At 42.5% G+C, this 21,718-nt stretch overlaps 2 protein-coding genes across 4 annotated transcripts; both read right to left on the bottom strand.

Annotated features, from left to right (window-relative positions):
• Positions 1 to 1,798: 1,798 nt before the first annotated feature.
• On the bottom strand, positions 1,799 to 16,802 carry ZNF432 (zinc finger protein 432). 3 transcript variants are annotated; one of them, XM_054511628.2, is made up of 5 exons: positions 16,619 to 16,802; positions 15,202 to 15,392; positions 10,159 to 10,285; positions 8,892 to 8,990; positions 1,799 to 5,646 (listed from the first exon to the last, which is right to left on the bottom strand). In XM_054511628.2, exons 2-5 carry the CDS (start codon positions 15,214 to 15,216, stop codon positions 3,926 to 3,928), a joined length of 1,962 nt encoding a protein of 653 aa, XP_054367603.1. In that variant the 5' UTR covers positions 15,217 to 15,392; positions 16,619 to 16,802; the 3' UTR covers positions 1,799 to 3,925. The 3 variants fall into 3 exon arrangements, with proteins under 3 accessions (XP_054367603.1, XP_064437840.1, XP_064437839.1); XM_064581770.1 differs by having other exon boundaries at positions 8,892 to 8,987; positions 16,678 to 16,801; XM_064581769.1 differs by having other exon boundaries at positions 16,711 to 16,791.
• Positions 16,803 to 18,825: 2,023 nt separating this feature from the next.
• On the bottom strand, positions 18,826 to 21,637 carry LOC123856147 (zinc finger protein 350; the record flags this gene model as incomplete). Its single annotated transcript, XM_045892317.3, is given in 3 exon segments — positions 18,826 to 21,069; positions 21,072 to 21,184; positions 21,186 to 21,637. Coding segments are annotated over 3 exon segments (687 nt in total), but the record flags the coding sequence as incomplete, so codon positions are not given.
• Positions 21,638 to 21,718: the final 81 nt, after the last annotated feature.

Raw genomic sequence — 21,718 nt, 5'->3', positions numbered from 1 at the left:
ACCAACTGAGCCAGCCAGGTACCACCCCCTGTTTTCTAATTTCTATACATTAAGAATTTATTGTTTGCATAATTTTTTAATAGTAAGAGTATTTTATTCTCTTCAGGAATTAAATGGGCAACCCCATTCACTCGGGATGTCAAGCTCTGAAAAGTGAATTCGGCGTTTGGTCCAGATTGCTCAGGGCAGCCTGGGCAGTCCATTCTGGGACCCTGCCTGATTGGTTTCAGGAATGAGCTGATCTGACCTTGCCATGGCAGGATGTGTAGATCCACAAAATGATAAGAAGTGGAGGGGACCTGAGGGCCTGGTTGGTAGAACACTCATACCTGATTCTGTACTGTAGAGAGCTTCTACCCGGAATCCATCCTGTTACAGTGTGTGGTGGTAACAGGTGCACTAATCCAGGATTTAGGGCAGAGATGTTAAAATTTAAGTATAGATCACAAAAATCATTTTATAAATACAGGGTCTTGGGCCCAATACTAGAGGTTCTGGTTTAGGAGGTCTGGGGTTTGACTTAAGAATTCACATCTTTTACAAACTTCTCAGAGAATACTGAGGCAGGAAGCCCAGAGAAAACACTTGGAAACAGATCTGGAGTGTTCCCAGCTTATAAGTATTATGCTTGCTGGTTACCCTCAGTATGCTTAGGTCTTAGTTCAAATTACATCTGCTCAGAACAGCCTTCCTTGAAAACCCATACTAAAATAGCTCCTCCAGGGCTGCCTGGGTGGCTCAGTTGGTTAAGCATCTGCCTTTGGCGCAGGTCATGATCCCAAGGTCCTGGGATCGAGTCCCATATCGGGCTCCTTGCTCAGCGGGGAGCCTGCTTCTCCCTCTGCCTACTGCTCCCCCTACTTGTGCTTTCTCTCTGTCAGATAAATAAAAATCTTTAAAAACAAAATAGCTCCTCCATTACAACCTATGTACTTGGCTTCATATTTCTCCATAGCACTTAACAACTGACATTTCTATTATGTATTTATTTTACTCAGTCACCTTCACTAAACCTTATGCTCCATAAAGGCCATGACTTTGCCTGTTTTGTTCACTGATGTGTCCCCAGTGACTACAACGGTGCCTGACACAGTGTAAATGCTCAAAAAATATATATATATTTTTAAAGATTTTATTTATTTATTTGAGACAGAGAGAATGAGAGAGACAGAGAGCACATGAGAGGGGGGAGGGTCAGAGGGAGAAGCAGGCTCCCTGCCGAGCAGGGAGCCCGATGCGGGACTCGATCCCAGGACCCTGGGATCATGACCTGAGCCGAAGGCAGTCGCTTAACCAACTGAGCCATCCAGGTGTCCGAAAACTAAGATTTTTTGCCAGCAGACCTGCTCAAAAAGAATTGATAAAGGAAGTTCTAACAAAAAGGAAAGGACAGAAAGAAACATGAAACATCGGGAATGAAGAAAATGGAATGAAAAAGTAAATACATCATCAGATGTAATAAGCTATTCCCCTTTGAGTTTTTATAATTATGTTTGATGACTGAAAGCAAAAATGACAACTTTACCTGATACAGTTCTCAGTGTATGTAGAGGTTCGGGAAAGATCAGTTAAGATGACCATAATATGCTGCACACACCTGATGGGAAGTCTAGGATCAAATATGACTGTGCCAAGTGCTAGACAAGATACAACTGGAGCATCGACACACTGAAGGTGGGAATGTAAATTAGTATGGCTACTATGGAAAAGTTTGGCAGTTTCTTATAAAGTTAAAAACACAAACTTAACATGGGTATTTATCCCAGAGAAATGTCAACTTATGTTCACACAAAACTGGATTCATAGCATCTTTATTCTTAACAGTGAAACACTAGAAACAACCCAAAGTCCACCAACATTGAACAGATAAGCCATGATACGTTCATAACAAAAGAATACCACTCAGTAACAAAAAGTAAAACTACTTATATGCCCAACAAATTGGATGAATCTTAAGGGCAATTTGCTGCATGAAATAAAGCCTATCCCAAAGGTCACACTGTATCATTCCATTTTAACAGCACCCTTGAAATGACAAAATCAGAGTGATGGAGTACTGGTCAGTGGTCGCGATGGGTCAGGGTTGTGGGGAGAGTGTGACTATAAAGGGGCAGTACATGGATGTTTCTTTGTGTTGGCACAACAATTCTGTATCCTGATTGTGGTGGGATTTACAGGAATCTATGTATGTGATTAAGTTTCTTAGAACTCTACACTAAAAAACAAAACAAAACATCACATAAATTAATGCATGCAAACACTAGTGAAAACCAAATAAGGTCTACAGTTGACTTAACAGCATTGTACCAATGTCATTTTATTGGTTTTGATTATGTATTATGGTTATGTAAGATAATGTCACTGAAAAAGCTGAGTACGTGTACTCAGGAACATTGTATACTTTATAATTTTTTGTGAATCTAAAATTATTTCAAAAAACTTAGAAAAAATCATATATAAGATTATTTTTGTAAACTACTTACAAACTTGAATAAATACACCCTAATATGTTAAATTACATTTAAAAATATATTCCTTTTTCTTTTGCCTGAAAGAGATGACTTTAGAACCCAAGAAATGCAAGAGGTAATCCTATGATACAGTTGGGTACAGAACACCCCTGCATTGTGTACATTAAAATTTAATCAGTGTTGAGAATAGCCTACTTTAAAACGATGGCATCACTGAGAATATGGTTCAAGGTATCCTGCCCCAAAATGGACATCAGATGTAGAAGTATAGACTTGTGATGAAAAACTCAGGTATGCATTGTTTTCATGAGGCTTCTTTCCTTCAAAAAAAATTTTTTTTAAAGATTTTATTTGAGAGAGAGAGAGCATGAAGGGGGAAGGATCAGAGGGAGAAGCAGACTCCCCGCCGAACAGGGAGCCCGATGCAGGACCCGATCCTCGGACTCCAGGATCATGACCTGAGCCAAAGGCAGTCGCTTAACCAAATGAGCCACCCAGGCGCCCTCCTTCAAAATTTCTGATAATTTCCTAGTTACTCCACATTTAGTGTGTTCATGAGTTTTATGTCTGTATGAATTCATGAGAAATGATGAGGCAGAAATATCACTAAAATTCATATTCACTGCCATTTTCCTTTAACGTGAATATCACACAACTATTAAGGTTTGACTTCCAGGCAAAGGCTTTTGCACAATCATCATGTTGCCACTATGTGTAAGCTCGCTGGTGGGATCTATTATGATCACTGATGAGACAGGGTCTTTATTCCCATAGGAGGCTTTCCTACTCTCTCCATTCATAAGATTCGTCTTAATATATACTTTTCAGATATGTAATTACCTAGAAATGTTTCCTCAGGACTTTTCTGCATTGAATATGTCAGTTTTGTTTCCTGTTTTGACATACAACGTGAGGTAATTGATCACTGAAGGCACTAGCACATTCTCTGCATTCACTAAACTTCACTCCTATGCAAACTCAGTATTCCCCAAGGGTGAAAATCTAGCAACAGGCTAATTAATCTATACTGACTATATTCAGGTATGCTGGGAGCACACTGATGTTTAAGGAGTTCACTGAAGTATCATGGTTTGTCCCCTGAATGAGTTCACTTGTATGTAATGAGTTCAGATTCTCTGCAAAGGCTTGTGTACCTTGACTTACACATTTCTTGTGTGTATTAACAAGGCTTGACAAATGAGAGAAAGGTGGCCCGCAGTTATTAAATCCATAGTCTTTCTATTCTATGAATTCTTTGATGTACAATGGGTGCTGACTTGGTATTGAAGGCTTTCTCCCATTAACTGTATACATAGTTTGCTGCATAATTCCCCGGTAGGTAATGAATGGGATTTTCCACAGTCAGTACAAATAAAGGAAGTCAATTCTGTGTGAAATCTCTGATGTTGCACAAGGCATATTTTCCTCCTGAGGGTGTGACGCTATTCATGGTGTCATTGAGGTTTGTTTCCATTATGAGTTCTCTGATGTACAATAAGATTTCTCTTTGAGGAGAAGCCTTTTCCACATTCACTGCATATAAAAGGTTTCTCTCCTGTATGAGTTCGCTGATGAACGATTAGTCGGCTTTTCACAGTGAAGCCTTTACCACATTCATTGCATGCATAAGGTTTCTCTCCAGTATGAATTTGCTGATGTAAAATGAGCTCAGTTTCCATAGCAAAGCCTTTACCACATTCGCTGCATATGTATGATTTCTCTCCTGTATGGATTTGTTGATGTACAATGAGATAGCGTTTCATGGTGAAGCCTTTTCCACATTCACTGCACGTAAAGGGTTTCTCTCCAGTATGAGTTCGCTGATGTACCACAAGATTGCTCTTAAAGGCAAAACCTTTTCCACATTTATTGCATATATAGGGTTTCTCTCCAGTGTGAGTTCGCTGATGTAACATCAGTCCACTATTCACAATGAAACCTTTCCCACATTCACTGCATCTGTAAGGTTTCTCTCCAGTATGTGTTCGTTGATGTACGACCAGTCGACTCTTCAAGGGGAAGCCTTTCCCACATTCACTGCAGATGTAGGGTTTCTCTCCAGTATGAGTTCGTTGGTGTATGATGAGCATGCTCTTCACGGTGAAACCTTTTCCACATTCACTGCATACATAGGATTTCTCTACTGTATGATTTCTCCGATGTACAATGAGATTACTCTTCCTGGGAAAGCCTTTTCCACATTCATCGCATACATAGGGTTTCTCACCTGTGTGAGTTCGCTGATGTTCAATCAGTCGACTCTTCATCGTGAAACCTTTCCCACATTCATTGCATATAAAGGGTTTCTCTCCTGTGTGATTTCGTTGATGAATGATGACATAGTGCTTCGTGGTGAAGCCTTTCCCACATTCACTGCAGATGTAGGGTTTCTCTCCTGTATGAGTTCGCTGGTGTATGATGAGCATGCTCTTCCCAGTGAAGCCCTTTCCACATTCACTGCATACATAGCATTTCTCTCCAGTATGATTTCGCTGATGTACAATGAGATTACGCTTCCCTGGGAAACCTTTCCCACATTCGTTACATACATAGGGTTTCTCTCCAGTGTGAGTTCGCTGGTGTTCAATTAGACGGCTCTTCATGGTGAAGACTTTTCCACAATCATTGCATAGAAAGGATTTCTCTCTTTTATGAATTCTCTGATGTTCATTGAGCCTGGACTTTCTGGAGAATACTTTCGCACAAATATTGCATCCATAAGGTTTCTCTCCTGTATGAACTCTGTGATGATCTGTGAGCTGGGACTTCTTAATGAAGGCTTTTCCACATTCACTGCATACATGGGGTTTCTCTATTTCATGAGTTCTCTGATGCTTAATGACTTGGGACTTATTGCTAATAGGTTTTGCGCTTATAGGGAGTTTAACAGCAGAATTAAAATCTTCATGCTTATCATGCAGAAATAATTTCTCATCTCTATTGAATTTAGTAGAGTTTTTAATTTCACAGCTTTTGCTCTGGTTGACTAAACTTAAATTTGACTTCAAAGTTTTTATATAGAACTCAAGCATATGATTTTGCCTGGAAGGAAAATGACTTTTGCTTTGAGGAACAGTATTTCCAAATGCATTGTGTTTGTGGTTTTGTTCCATACCTTTCAGCATTCTTGGATTTTCCCAGTGACCTTGCAGGTGATTATCAACTTTGCTAGGTTCTAGAAAAGAGAACAATGAATCCTTTCATAATCTTGTTCTGAATAAAACTTTAAAAAATTCTTTAGTGTTCCTTAAAAAAATGGCATTTTAGTGACAACCCTATAACAGTATAAAAGAAATGCCATATATAAATGTTCCTTATCTCTTATACATTGGTAAAAACACAGTAATATAAACAAACCAAAATGAAAAAGCAGTAAGTATAAATAAGGTTAAACAGTTGACAATGTATGTAGATTTGCTGCTCTCTAACTAGGAACTCACAAAACATGCAGGAATAGTAAAACACAAGCAAGTCATTGTTGGCAGCAAACGACAGGGTTGGAGGAACACCATTCCACAGAACTTGGAAAGGCACCAGATCATAAAGGTAGAAGAGACTACTATCCAGAACTATGAGGGTTGCATTTGTTCACTCCAAACTGTTTACTGAATGGCTCCTGTGTACAAGGCACTGTGCTGGTGTTTGGAATATATAAAATAGGCCTCACTTTCACTGATCGTAAACCTAGTTAGGGGGAACCAAACGACAAAGAAAAGAAAAAAGAAGGGAGTTGGATATTGTGAAATGTGATTGAAGGAGCAATGGAGACTGGAAAGTGGAGGGAATCAGGATATATCTGTATAAAGAAAAGACAGTTAAATGATGAGTTCAATGGAGAGTGGTTAATGACAGTCAGGAATCAAGGATTTCCCTGCTAACTATATGGCTTGAGCCAATGGGTAGGTAGAGGCATGTCAAATTCTGAACAATCAACACCATGTCTTGCAGTTTCCTATTTCATGCCTTCATTCCTAATTCATGGTGGCATCTTTCTAATTCAAAATGCAGATGTCCTTTGTATATATCATGCTGTCATTCAATTCTGATTGTACAACCATAAGCTCTATTTCCTCTTTATTTCTAAGTAAATCCCTTTATTGTTCATTTTCATAGCTACCTTCAGTTAAGATTTAACTTCACCCAAAGAGAGGTCTGGCCCTTGCCACTGGCTCTATTGGAAGTGATCTCTAGGCCCTCAGAATGTCCTACCTGATAGGAGTGCCTCTGTTTGCCTGGGGGCTTTGGCCACTGGATATTCTAACAATGTGATTTATGAAGGAGACTTTGGGCCATGCCATATCAGTTCCAACCTCCAGACCCTCAGAGGAACTGGAGACTATAGGAATTAGCCTGATTTCTGGTGGGGCTAAAAACTAAAGTTCAGCCATGTGGGCAATGTGTGATTGAGCCCCAGTAAAAACACTGGACACCAAAGGCTCAAGTGAGCTCCCCTGGTTGGCAATACTCTTTGCATATTGTCACACACCATGGCTGGGAGGAGGTAATGCTGGCCATGAGTCTGGAAGCATCATATCTGGACCCTTCCTGGGGGTCCAATATGACCCAAGAATTCCACTCCTTGGTATATACCTAAGAAAAATGAATGTTCATAGCATAATTCATAAAAGCCAAAAAGTGGAAAAAACCAATGTCCATCAGCAGATGAATGAATAAATAAAATGTGGTATATCCATACAGTGGGAGTATTATTTGGCAATAAAAAGGAATGAAGTACTGATGCATGTTAAAGCATGGAAGAACTTCAGGAACTTTAGGCTAAATGCAAGAAGCCAGACACTAAAGGCCAAATATTTCATGATTATATAAAATATCCAGAACAGGGGCGCCTGGGTGGCTCAGTCGTTAAGCGCCTGCCTTCGGCTCAGGTCATGATCCTAGCGTTCTGGGATCAAGCCCCGCATCGGGCTCCCCGCTCGGCGGGAAGCCTGCCTCTCCCCCCTCCACTCCCCCTGCTTGTGTTCCTCTCTCACTGTGTCTCTCTCTGTCAAATAAATAAATAAAATCTTTAAAAAAATAAAAAAATAAATAATAAATAATAAAATAAAATATCCAGAACAGTCAAATCTCTAGAGGTAGAAAGTAGATCAGTGGCTGCCCAGAGCTGGGGGCCTGGGAAGAAACGTTTCTTTTTATTTTTTACTTTATTTTATTTTTTAAAAGATTTTATTTTTAAGTAATTTCTACAACCCCCAGATCAAGAGTCACATGCTGTACTGAATAAGCCAGCCAGGCACCCTGGAAATGTTTCTTTATTTAAAGTGATGAAAATCTTCCGAAATTGCTTATGGGGATGGTTACATAACCCTGTCAATGTACTACAAAGCACTAAATTGTATGTGTTAAGTTGGCAAATTGTGGGTTATGTGAATTATCTCAAAGCCGCTTTTTAAAAATGGGGAAAATAAATGATTTCGACAAATGAATACAATGGGAAGACCTCGGATGAACCAAAGGAAAATCAGAAATATCAACCGTACAAAGGAAGCCATCAAGGCAGGCATAAGCTGATTTTGGCTAGAACTGATGTAGGATGTAAAACCATCTTTTCTAGTGAAACAGTCAACAGAAACAGCGGAGACCTTTAAGACAAGAATGCCATAGCTAACAGCAATGTGGACGGGGTAAGGTGTGCAGTAGTAAAAGAGAAGCTAATGTTCAGATGAGACGGAAGGGGATTTTTTGTGGAGGGAAGAGGATTCCTGTTCCTCATGCAGGGACTCAGAAATCTTAGGCAGGTAGAATATCTACAACACTATACAGTATGAAGGGAGATACCAATTTGGAGTCTCTTCTAGACAACAGAAAGAGCTTAATTCATGAGCCAGAAGAAAAACCTCAAGTATTAGGAATTCAGCAGAGAAAATGGAAAAGAACTGAAGAATCTCGAGTGGAGGGAAAAGCTAGAAAGCAGATTAATACCCCGTAAGAGACCAGGTTCTTGTGATGGCATAACATACAGGGCGGAGTTGGCTGTCAGGAGGGAAACTGGCATTTCCCAAGGAGCCGGGCGGGAAGGTACAGTAGTCAGAAACAGTGTGAATTCACACGTCTCTCTTTAGAGTAAGGCCCGGGGGGGGTGGGGTGTGGATTTCATAGCCAGGGAGGCAGAAGGAACAGGGACACACACTGTGACAGGGTACAAAGAAGGGGTAAGCTAACAGAATCCGTGGAAGAAAACTAGGCAAACCAACAAAAATCAAGATGTAAAATGAAAAAAGCAAGGATCAGACATCAGAAGAGAAAAAAGAGTTCCACTTCCCTCTAAAGACCTAAAGGAAAAGTTCTGCTATGGGAGAGAGATACACAGAGCACAGCTTCTGTTCTCAAACACCCTGCTAGCCTTCTCTCGCTGACCGAGGGTGACTTCCACAGTTACCCGGCTGGCAGGTTCTCACTCACCTGGCTGGGTTCCACTGGGGACTTCTTCCTGTTTCGCCCACGGTTCCTCCCCTCGTTCCAGCTTGGAGAGTGCATCTGGTTTGCTGGCTTGATACCCTACTCGTGGGAAAGACAGAACACTTAGACTCACCGAATCGGGCTGGGGTCTGTCAAGATGGGAGAATGCTACATTTGAGGGACTGAGACAGTTTTCACATCTGCAAAGCTGAGGCTTCTCTCTCAGGAGAGGGCATATGTGATACCATGATATAATGATATATATTTGGTCTTTGTACCCCATTCCTGGCACAGAGCTCCTAAGGCCCTTGTAATTTCCTAAGTGACAGCCATGATAGGAGCATCTTCCGTTAGAGTATTTTGTCTAAGTTCCAGTTCCTGACACAAGAACTTCTAACACCCCTGAACTCTCTAGAGTGATGAGTCTTTTTGTGAACTAATGACTGGTGGGACGGGCCCCTATAGAGTTTTAGCATGGGGGCCGGTTGCCAGAAAGACCCTGGTGGGATGAGAAGGTTGGAACCTTCAGCTCCAATCCCCTGCCCCTACCACTGGAGACTTGAGTTAATCATGATTTAAGCAATCATGCCTACATAATGAAACCTCCATAAAAAGTCCTAAACCACCAGGCTGGGAGTTTCCAGGTTGGTGAACACACCTGAAGGGCTGGGAGGGTGGCATACCTAGAGAGGTCATGGGAAGTCCACACCCCTCCCTCCATACCATGCCTTATACATCTCTTCCTTTTTTGGCTGTTCCCGAGTTTTATCCTTTATAATAAAATGGTAATCTTAAGTAAAGTGCTTTCCGCAGCTCTGTGAGCTGTTTCCAGCAACTTGCCGACCTGAAGGGGGTTGTGGGAATGCCCGCTTTACAGATGGACTGGAGCGTGGGTACCCTGGGTAGTGGGGACCAATACTGGCAATTGGCATCTGAAGTGAGGGGAGTCCTGTGGAACTAAGCCCTTAAACCTGTGGAGTGTGCTGCTAACTCTGGGTCGTGGCAGAACTGAAATGAACGGCCGGACACCTAGCTGGTACTGGAGAGTTGGAGAACCGGTTGTTGGTGTAGAAAACCCCCCCGTGTTTGGCACCATTTGTGTTGGTGGTAAGAGCAGCTCGTAGTAAATCAGACCCTTTTATCATGTGCCCAAGGAGGCACTGAGACTCTGCCATACAGAGCAATGCAGTGACTCCGAAGTGCAAGCAGCGGAGAAAGGAAGGGCCACTGACTGGGCACCCTCTGAGTGACGCAGGGGAGCCGTCCTCACCCACTGACACCAGGTTGTTGTAGTTCTCCAACATCACGTCCCGGTACAGGTCCTTCTGGGCGGGGGCCAGGAGCTGCCACTCCTCCCAGGTGAAGTCCACGGCCACGTCCTCCAGTGTCAGCGATTCCTGTAACAACACGGTCCTGTGTCATGTGCGTGTTTCTCTTTCATTGATTCATAAGGAATATAAAGGAAGTTGTTCTGCTAATAGTAACTACAATGCTGAGACCAATTCTGATGTATGTGTGGTGGTTTGGATGTTTTTAAGCCATTCTCTGACACCAGCTGGGTGGCCTAAAATTTGACTCAATTCTGACACAAGCTACCTGGAAATAGTGTCACACTTCACGGGTTAAGGGGTCAGTCCCACAAGACCGCCCCTGCCCCCACTTCAGATACCAATCCAAGTCCACGGTGTCGCCTGCGCTTCTGACTAACCGCCTATAGATTGGAGGTTCCAATGACCCCCGCCTGGGGTTTAATTTGCTTGAACGGCTCAGAGAACTTGGTTTACTTACTGCATACTATTTTATTATAAGAGGATATGATCAGGAACACAGATCTCATCCAGATCAAAGGGACACACAGGGCGAGGCACGAGGGGAGGGGCATGTCATGCAGCACCCATGTCCACCAAACGGGGAGCACTCCAAACCACACACCTTCGGAATTTTATGGAGGCTACATCACACAGGCATGGCTAGTCATGAACTCCATTTCCAGCCCCTCTCCCCTCTCTGGATAATGGGGGTACAGCTGAAAATCCCACACTTCTGATCACGGGTTGGTCTTTCTGGTGACCAACGCCCCCCCAGGAACCACGCAGAGTCATGCCATTAGAACAGGAGATGCTGGGGCGCCTGGGTGGCTCAGTCGTTAAGCGTCTGCCTTCGGCTCAGGTCATGATCCCAGGGTCCTGGGATCGAGTCCCGCATCGGGCTCCCTGCTCAGTGGGAAGCCTGCTTCTCCCTCGCCCACTCCCCCTGCTTGTGTTCCTGCTCTCGCTATTTCTCTCTCTGTCAAATAAATAAATAAACCTTTAAAAAAAAAAAAAAGAACAAGAGATGCTTCTATCACTCAGGAAATTCCAAGGGATTTAGGAACTCTGTCGCAGATGATGTCCAAGACCAAATATTAGAACAAAAGATGCCTCTAGTACTCTTTTCACTTAGGGAATTACAAGGATTTTAGGAGCCTTGTGTCAGAAACTAGGGGCAGAGACCAATGTATGTTTCTTATTCTTTCATAAAAGTTTAACATCATAGATACACTTAAAAGAGATAATTAGTGAACTGGAATATTCATTTAAAAAAAAAACAAAAAATGAAGCAGACACACAAAGACATAGAAAATATAAAGGAGAGTTAATAGAGAATGAGGATAGAGTGAGGTCTATACACAGTTTTTGGAAGCAATTATAGAGAATCAGAGAAGCAATGGGAAGATCTCAGGACTGAGAAAAGTTCAGAACCGACTAAACAGCCTACAACACAGACTTAGCAAGCAAGCAAAACCAAGCAGAAAATCCATATCTAGACTCATCAGACTGAAACTATAGAACACCAGTTGCAAAAGTCAGATTATGAAATCAACCAGAAAGAGAAGACTCATTACCATCTAAAGAAAGACAAAATTTAGTGAAATAAAAACAATACAAGCCAGGAAAATGTTGTGATAAATATATATTTGGTCTTTCCCTGGTTCCTGGCACAGTTTCTAAATCTGTTGGAATCTCTAGAGTGATGAGTGTCTTCTGCATCCTAACATGATGACTAATCGCTGGAGGCCCATGCATAGCTTCAGGATAGGAGACCTGAAAGACTCCCAACACCCAGGGAAGGAAGAGGGACTGGAGGTTGAATTCAATCACCAACAGCCAGTGATTTAATCAATTGTGCCTATATAAGAAAACCATCATAAAACCCCTAAACAACAGATTTGGAGAGCTTCCAGGTTGGTGAACACACTGCGGTGCTGGCAGGGTGGTTCTCTGAGGGAGGACCTCCTCACCCCTTCTCCCATACCTGGTCCTGTGCATCTCTTCCATTTGGCTATTCCTGAGTTGTAGCCTTTATAGTAAATCAGTAAATGTACGGAAAGTGCTTTCCTGAGTTCTGTGAATTGTTCTAGCATATTACCAAACCTGAAAGGGGGGTTGTGGGAACCCTCAAATTTACAGCTTGTCACCCCAAATATAGGTGACAACCTGGGACTTTTGCCTGGCACCTAAAGTGGGGGCAGTCTCATGGAACCAAGCCTTTGGCCTGTGGGATCTGATGCTAACTCCAGGTTGTGAATGTCAGAATTAAGTTGAATTGTAGGACACCTCGGTGGTGTCCACAGAGTTGCAGAATTAGTAGGTGTGAGGAAAATATACACATTTGGTGTCAGAAGTTCTGTGAATCAAAACAGTTCAGGAGCGTGGAACATCTTCAGTGTACTGTCCTGTGGTCATATAGCTTATGCCCAAATGCCACCAGGCAATGAGCTGAGACCTGCTTGTCAATGGAACTGCCCTATCGGGGAAAAACTGATGGGATAATCTATCTCTCATCATTGCAGAGATCACATAGAGAAGAGAACAGACTTAGTAGAGGCTGCAAATTCTTAACACTGTTGATCTTATCACATTCTGATTATTTTATGTGAGATGGAAATCCACTTTGAAAATGAAAACTTAGGTTCCTACCTAATTTCACACTCGAAAATAACTTTTTCCTGTTTAAAGTCAACCATAAAACAAAGGAACCTATAATGTTCATGTCACAAGCCAAAATCCACAGGAGAAAATAAGTAATAAAATTTGTGAGAGGAAAAAATTAAAACATCTGTATTGAACATGGACAAAGCGAAAAGTGACAAGCTGGGAGATATTTTTTTTATAAACAAAATAAAGGACCAATATATAGTGGATATAAACAACTCTATCAGTAAGACAAAAATGCTTTTTTTTTTTATGTAAAAGGCATTTCAAAAGAGAAAAAATCCAACTGGCCAACAAATAAATAAGGATTCCAATCTCAAAATAAGGCAAAAGAATATTGGACCATTTGGATTGTTGAAAATTATGCAATCTCAGGGCGCCTGGGTGGCTCATTCAGCTAAGTGTCTGCCTTCAGCTCAGGTCATGATCTTAGGGTCCTGGGATCAAGCCCCATATTGGGCTCTCTGCTCAGCAGGGAGTCCGCTTCTCCCCCTCACGCTCCCTCTCTCTTTCTCAAATAAGTAAATAAAATCTTTCTTTAAAAAAAAGAAAGAAAATTTAGCAATCTGATAATGTCCTATTATTAGCACTGGCAAAGATTTCAGGCATGGATGATCCACATATCACTTAGGAGGCACTCACTAAATGCTTTACATAGTTTAACTCATTTTGTTGAGTATGACTACAGACAAATGGAATTTGGTAGAGTTAACAGTCACCAATCATTTGCAGTTATTATTCCTTTAGATGCTTGAATTATGCCATCTTAAGCCAACAGATTATGTCCTTTGGAGTATGATTCCATTGATACACAAAATGTCATGATAGGTGTGTTTACAAACACAAATATACGTAAGTCCAAATACATTTGTAAATGGGCACGTGTATACAGATGCACATACAGATTCACTGACAGCAAGAACACACCAAGCATCTAATAAAGTGGTACGAGGGAATGAGGAAAGGGGACATGAAGAGGGAATTTACTTTTTGGCCCATGTGTACACCATCATGAGGATTTTTTTCCTTTAACAGGTACTCATGAGGAAAAAAAAAAAAAAGGTATTCATGAGGGGCTCCTGGGTGGCTCAGTTGCTTGGGCGTCCAACTCTTGATTTCAGCTCAGGTCGTGATCTCAGGGTGGTGGGATCGAACCCTGTATCGGCTCCAGGCTCAGAGGCTATCTGCTTGGGATTCTCCCTCTCCCTCTGCCCTCCCCCAACTCGTGTTTTTTCTTTCTCTAAAATAAGTAAGTAAATAAATAAATCTTTTTTTTAAAAAAAGGTACTCATGAGTCATTTATATAATTACAGAAACCAAAAGCAATAAAGGAAGAGTAGGTAAAAATTAGACCTTAAAATGGGAAAGGATTCTGCATTTTCTGAGATAACATGAAGTTATACAGCAAACACTCTAGAACCTTATAACTCAAGCTCTTACCAGACAAAATTCCTTGCAACTATCTAATGCCAAATCTGTAATTCAATGCCAGTTCAGCCACCTGTTTGTGAAGCCTCTCCTGCAAAAATTGTGTTCAATGACGGGGCGCCTGGGTGGCTCAGTCGTTAAGCGTCTGCCTTTGGCTCAGGTTGTGATCCCACGGTCCTGGGATCGAGCCCCACATGGGGCTCCCTGCTCCACGGGAAGCCTGCTTCTCCCTCTCCCACTCCCCCTGCTTGTGTTCCCTCTCTCACTATGTCTCTGTCTGTCAAATAAATAAATAAAATCTTTAAAAAAAAAATTGTGTTCACTGAGTTTGCTTGGTCTATTCCCACAGGAGACTCTGAGGAACTCTGGAATAAACATCAGTAGGAAGTCTGCTGCTCACGACACTGTCCACCCCCATCACCTCTAAGAAGAATATAAAATTTTTCTTGAGTCCTCAGTGCCAGAGGAACCTCTCTGCTTTCTCCTCATGGTCACTGCATATCACATAACATGATTCTCTTATGTTGGTTGTCACACATATTAGATGCAGTGTGACACTAATGTAAGCCAGAGGATCCTTCGGTTACATATGATGTTCCAACATTAGTCATTTACTAGGAATCATATGAACACTACATTCTTTTTTTTTTTAAGTAGGCTCCACGCGTGGAGCCCAATGCAGGGCTTGAACTCATGACCCTCAGATCAAGACCTGAGCTGCAATCAAGAGCCGGACACTCAACCAACAGAGCCACCCAGGCGCCCCTGAACCCTATATTCTTGATTCTACTTTGTGACGACGTTGGAGTTAGATTCAAACTTTCTTTCTCTCTAGATACTGAACTGATTTTTACAAGCCTCTACACATCCATTAGGGAACAAAGGAAAGAATAAAACAAGACAAAAATCACCTGGGCATTGATCATTTTCTTCTGTTTTGAGAAATGGCCAGCAACTGGGATATTCTGTCTTTGTCTCTTCTGGATATGCTCTAAATTTCTAGTTAGAAATCTAGTCACCAGTCAAAAGTGGCCCAGATAAGACACTATCTAGGTCCTGGGACCTCCTTTCTCTTCATTCATTTCTTGTCTCTTGTCAGGACCTGTGGGCCGAAGAACAAAATTACTTTCAGTGTTACATTCTCTCTTGCTATGCACTCACCTTACCACACAGTCCCAGTATTTCTGTCTCTTTATTCGGTTCCCCAGAAATCATGCCTTAGGCATAAGATTCTGAATGTGTAGAAATAACCAGCAAGGGGAAAGTGGCAAAGGAGAATCAGAACAGAACTATGCCTCAGTGGCAGGTCATTTTCAGATCAATTTTAGAAACGAGGCCATATGGACAGTGAGCAACAGTGAATTTTTCCTTTAAACTATCTTGCTCTATCTCTTTAAAAGTCTTTACACACCCTATCTACCTACATTTCGATAGGAGGAACAACGAGCACACCGAAATAAAGAGAAGGAATATGAGCAATGGATACAAATTTTTAAAAACACCTCAAATTTTTTTTTTTCTTAAATTTAAAACACCTCAAAAATATAAATACCGGGAAAATGTCAGCCTTTACATACATAAGTAACCTGGAAGGAAATATCCAAAAGAATACACAAAAATTACAGAAGGATAAACACAGAGTCTTAAACAAAAGACTAATTAATTTTAAATCTGAATCGTTCACCTCCCTCAAAACTTTCATTTCCGCAGGTTCAAAGGGATGGGAGGAGGTGGGGAGCCAGAAGACATTAGAAAATTGTAGGGAGGAGGGATTTGGGCCTGAAGCTCTTGAGGAATGCTAACGTGCAACAGCTCTGTTCCAGGAGCGAGTCTGAGCCCAACGCACAAACCAGCCAGCGTTCCTGAACCTCCAAGCCTGTTGTCACACAACCCCGCACAAAAGACAGGCAATACCAAACCCGGACCAGCGACACACGTACGTACACTGACCTCCCTCAATAGTTCCCCGATCACCGAGCTCCCAAATTATTCCAGAACCCCGCGCCAAACGCCACGGTCGTTAACAAACACCCCCCCGCCCCCCGCCAGTTGTCAATCACCTACAAGGAGAGTGACCCGCGAAGACTCTAAACCCTGACTTCAGGACTCTCGGGAGTTCATCTGTTCAGAGCTTCACCCACTGACCACCAGGACCCCCCATGATTGACCCCAAGGACATCTCGAGTACATACAGTACAGACTCCTCCGTGCTCACCTCCAAAAACCACACCCGCCCCTGCGCTACCTTCACAGACTCAAGGGACCAGCAACTGACCCAGAGACCGTTAGGCCGCCCCTCTCCTCCCCAACGCTTCTCTACAGACTGACCCACACGCGGAATTGAGTCTCTCCTGAGTCTGCAGCGACCTCTTCAGGGCCCAACTTACTTCCCTAAACTTCCTTCGCTCTAGTCCCCTCACCCAGACTCCTCTCCCGAGAACACCTGACGAGGCTCAGCGGCGTTTCTGGCGCGTTTCTATGGAGAACGGAATACGGGTTTCCGGCGCTTATTTATGAGGTCATAGGTCCGCGCGGCCGTCGCCTTGACGCCCTGGAGGCCGCCATCTTTGCACACCTGACGTACGAAGGCACGGCGGCTGCGCTTGTGCGGTGACAGGACGGGGCGTGCCGCCGAAACCCTCGCGCTTCCTGGCCCTCAGCTCTTACGGGAAAATGGAGAGCTGTTCAGAGGCTCGAGTTCACGCAGGGCAGACATGACATGGGGGTCATCTTTGAGGGCGCAGGGCTCCTCGTTGTAGGGGACGGGGCAGGGCGCCAGGTTTTCAAAGGCCGGAGCCCTTTCCCATCTAAGGGCCGCGGCTCGGCGGGAAATAAAATAACTTCCGGGCTCCGCAGTCTCGATTCTCATTGAGAAAAGGCTCAGAGCTGCGTCAAAATGCACGCAGGCTCGACAAGAAAGCAGGCGGCGCGCTGTGGCCGGGGAGGGCTGCGCCCGGGGCCCGTGCGCGTTGGCTCGGACGGACTTCGGTGTCCGGGTGGCGGAGCCCGAGCTGCCTGGGAGCTGAGCAAGCAAGGGTGCTTCCTTCGGGAGACCACGGTTTGGAAGAGTGAGATGGTGACGGGTGTTCGGCGGTCGCAAAGGAAGCTGAAGCCACGACGTTGAGCCTGTTGCCAGCCTCATCCCAACCATGCCACTTACCATCCTGGTCAGCCGCTTGTCACTGAAGACGTATTCGTGGAATGAGTCGTGCGTGTACTCTTTTTTTCTGGCTTCTTCCACACAGCCTAACTGCCTTTGGGCTGTTTCCAGTGTTTTGGATATTGCAACTGGAAATCTTAGGAACTTTCATGTGTAGAAAATGAAATGACCACAAAGAACTGATTTACCACAGTCCCGTGCGTCTGCATCACCAAGCCGTCTTTGCCAGCCATTTGCAGGCCTACTACCCATTTCTAGCCCTGCTCCAGCTCATATTCTCCCCACTCCCCCAACCCCAATACTGAGCTTAAAGATCTCGAGAACACAGGCTGGGGCACAGATGCCAGGTTAACCTGTTTGCCCCCACTATGTTCAACCCCGTAGGCCATCATCATTTTCAGAATGCACCTGATAAAGTCATGTAACCACAGGTCAAAGCACGAAGTCAGTGCTTTATAATTACTATGCTGGCCCAGCCTCGTACCTGATACTAAGTCTCTACTACCTCGTTTTCATAAGGCAGGCAAGGCGATCCTATACAAATCAAATACAAAATACAAATCAATCATGAAAATTTTCCTGTTCTGAATTATCTAATGACTGCATTACAGAATCAAATCTCAGGTGTTGAGATAACCAAATTTAGGTGCTTAAAAACATATGTTGGATTGAATTTCCCTGATAATCCAGAGGTTTGTGGTGGAAAGGTAAGACAGCTTCTGCATAGCAAATATCCATTTCTTCTGCTCTAATCAGGATTCAAGGTTTTTTAGCAAGATACCTTTATTGGATCAAGAGAAAGGCTCTGGGTAGATGAGAGAGGACAAGAGCCCCAGTCATAAGAGGAAGGACTGGAAAAGGAAGATCACAGGTGCAATTGAGCAGGTCACAGAAGAAATGGGAACTATGGAATTATGGCAACTTTCAGAGGTGATAGGGTTGTGAACAATGTAAGGGTTCTTCTCCAATACACCCAAGAGGAATCTTACCTCCTTTCATATTCCAGCTTTCTTCCATCTTACACCAAGGTTCTCATGCCTTTTGACTTATCCGGGGCATCCCATTTCTCTTCTGCTCTCCCCCTTTTATAGGCGGCATTTATTTATTTATTTATTTATTTTAAGATTTTTTTTTTAGGGGCGCCTGGGTGGTGGCTCAGTCATTAAGCGTCTGCCTTCGGCTCAGGTCATGATCCCAGGGTCCTGGGATCGAGCCCCGCATCGGGCTCCCTGCTCCGCGGGAAGCCTGCTTCTCCCTCTCCCATTCCCCCTGCTTGTATTCCCTCTCTCGCTGTGTCTCTGTCAAATAAATAAATAAAATCTTTAAAAAAAAATATTTATTTATTTATTTATTTGAGACAGAGAGAACGAGAGAGAGAAAGCACATGAGAGGGGGGAGGGTCAGAGGCAGAAGCAGGCTCCCCACCGAGCAGGGAGCCCGATGCGGGACTCGATCCCGGGACTCCAGGATCATGACCTGAGCCGAAGGCAGTCGCTTAACCAACTGAGCCACCCAGGCGCCCTAGGCGACATTTATTCTAATGCACATGTACACAAAGCATTTTTTGAACAATCCCATTCTTTTAGAACTGCCTTACAATTACTCATTCTTTGCAATAATAGAACTTTTTCTTTATAGTCCATTCATCTTCCAAGTCAATATATAATTATCTTTTCTATATCACAAAGGATATGTGACTCTATAAAGCAGCACCATGCAACATACTGTTCGGTGACAATGAAATGTTCTTATCCGTACTGTCCAACGTGGTGGTCACTAGCCACAAAAAAATACTGAACTTTTGAAATGTGAACTCTTGATACTGATGAAGTATTTTTAATTTTAACTGATTTACATTTAAATAGCTACATGTAGCTAATGGCTACTGAAGTTAGTGCAAAACTATCAAGGAATGTATAATCAATGTGGGGTGGTAAGACATGGGCATTTTTTTTTAAAGTATTTGTATCCTGGATTATTTATACATCCTTTTTCTTCCCGTTTTTATTTAAATTCGTTAGTTAACATACAGTATTAGTTTCAGATGTCAAATTTAGTGATTCATCAGCTGTATACAACACCCAGTGCTCATCATAACAAATGCATTCCTTAATACCTATCATCTATTTATAAACCCACCTAGCCCCCCCACCTCCCCTCCAGTAACCATCAGTTTGTTCTTTTTAGTTAAGAGTCAGTTTGCCTCTCTGCCCCCACTCCATATTCATGTTTTGTTTCCTAAATTCCACGAGTGAAATCATATGGTAGTTCTCTTTCTCTGAGTTATTTTGCTTAGCATAATACTCTCTAGCTCCATCCACGTGTTGCAAATGGCAAGATCTCATTCTTTTTTATGGCTGAGGAATATGCCAGTGTGTGTGTATCACATCTTCTTTATCCATTCGTCAGTCAATTATTTATACATTATTAATAGGGAGTGTTTCCCTGTCTCCCATTATACCCTCCTTGGGGAAAGACGTTTTTAGGATCTAACTCCACATCATTCTAAATCCAAACCCCATGATCCAGTTAGTCCATGTCCATTTCACCTAATGTAGGAGTTTACATACCCCGAGTATGTTAGATGGAGTAATTCAGCTAACACTCATTCCAGGAGGGCAAAGACATTGTTTTGTTCACCCCTGTGTCCTTAGCTGATAGAATAATACCAGGTCCAAAGGAGGTATTTCACAAATACTGAATGAACAGAGATTCAATGTAAGGCTGTTTCTCAGGTGACTTTGCATAATAGAAAGTCCTGAGAATCTGTGAAAGGGGTGCCACTTTTCAATTAATTCTCCACACTATCCTAGGGAAACTGAACAGATACATGTGCCCCAAACTCCACTAGTCAAATACTGCTTTTTCTACCAAGCAACTCTATATTATAAAGATTTTCAGTCCTAGCAACATCCAGATACCAATTATCTTATTTGTCATCACAGTAGTGTTTTGCTTCACTTATGATCTCAGACATTCCAGATTGGTTGACAAAAGTGAGCAATCAAGGTAGATGGAAGCTGAGATTAATAACATCAGACTATGTCTCTGTATCAACACATAAACATACATAACAGGATGAAATTTGTCATGCTTTCCCAGTCTCTGCATTCGTATCTCTCTCAAAATATACTTAGCTATATAATGACCTGGAATTTTTTGTTCACTGTTTTTCTACCTCAAATATATCTAAGTTTCCTTCCCATAGGTTTTTTAGACATAAAATGTGACCTAATTGACCAGTGACGGCACTTTCACATTCACTGCAATTATAAGGTATTTATTCCCCTGTGCAAATTTTCTGCTATCTCTTGAGGGTGCACATCTAGCAAGAGTTTGTTCCTGAAAGGACTGTGTTCCTATTTGCTAAGACTCCACTAATACTTAATGATGTCTGAGGGGTGACAGAAGGCATTTGCAGTGACCAAATTGATAGTGTTTCACTTATACGTAAAAAGCTGTAACTCTCTGTGGAAGGGTTTTCCACGTTTATGAATCTACATATTTCTCCTTTGTGTATGTTTCTTATGTTTAATAAGGCAAGACTTGTAGGAAAAAGCTTTCCCACACCCAGTGTATTCACAGGATCTCTTTCCTGTATGAGTTCTTTAATGACAATGAGCTGTTGTTTCATGATGAAGGTTTTCCCACATTCACTACATTTATGAGGTTTCTCTCCTGTGTGCGTTTTCTGATGTTTAATGAGACCTGATTTCTGAGGACAGGATTTTTCAGTCACTACATAGAAAGGAAGTCTTGTTTGTATGAACTCCCTGATGTCACATGGGACTTATCTTCTGATTGAAGCCTTGTCCACATTCACTACATATATAAGGTTTCTTGCCAGTATGAGTTCACCAATGTACAATGAAACTAATCTGGGTGAAGCCCTTTCCACAATCATTACACATACAGTGTTTCTCTCAGGTATGAGTTTTCTGACGTAAACTAAGATGTCATTTAATGAGAAAGGCTTTGCCACATTTAGTGCATCAACGGGGGTTTTCTCCTCTTTCATTTCTCTCTTGTATAATGACTGACTTCCTATAACAGGCTTTGCCACATTCACCTACATAAGGTTTCTCTCGTGTATGAATTTTCTGGTGCTCAGTGAGTCTAGACTTTGTGGTATGTGCCTTCCCATATGTACTACAGAAACATGGAGTTTCTCTCCCCAGTGAATTCTCTCATCTTCAGTGAGCTGAGACTTCCTGATGAGGGATTCACCACATTCACTGTATATGTACATTTCTCCATTTTGTGAGTTC

The sequence above is a fragment of the Mirounga angustirostris genome, unplaced genomic scaffold, assembly GCF_029215605.1.
Source record: "Mirounga angustirostris isolate CCGP_5_RB_7025 unplaced genomic scaffold, mMirAng1.0.hap1 SCAF_16, whole genome shotgun sequence".
NCBI lineage: Eukaryota > Metazoa > Chordata > Mammalia > Carnivora > Phocidae > Mirounga > Mirounga angustirostris.
The sequence above is the reverse complement of the archived record's forward strand: the minus strand, read 5'-3'. Positions and strand labels throughout refer to the sequence as shown.

Bases quoted from the DNA above. Each gene is read 5' to 3' on its own strand.
- ZNF432 (XM_054511628.2), bottom strand. The intron at 8,991-10,158 runs GTGAGGACGGCT...CTTTCCCACGAG, and splicing joins CAACAACCTGGTGTCAGTGG to TAGGGTATCAAGCCAGCAAA. The intron at 5,647-8,891 runs GTGAGTGAGAAC...TCTCTTTTCTAG, and splicing joins CCCCAGTGGAACCCAGCCAG to AACCTAGCAAAGTTGATAAT.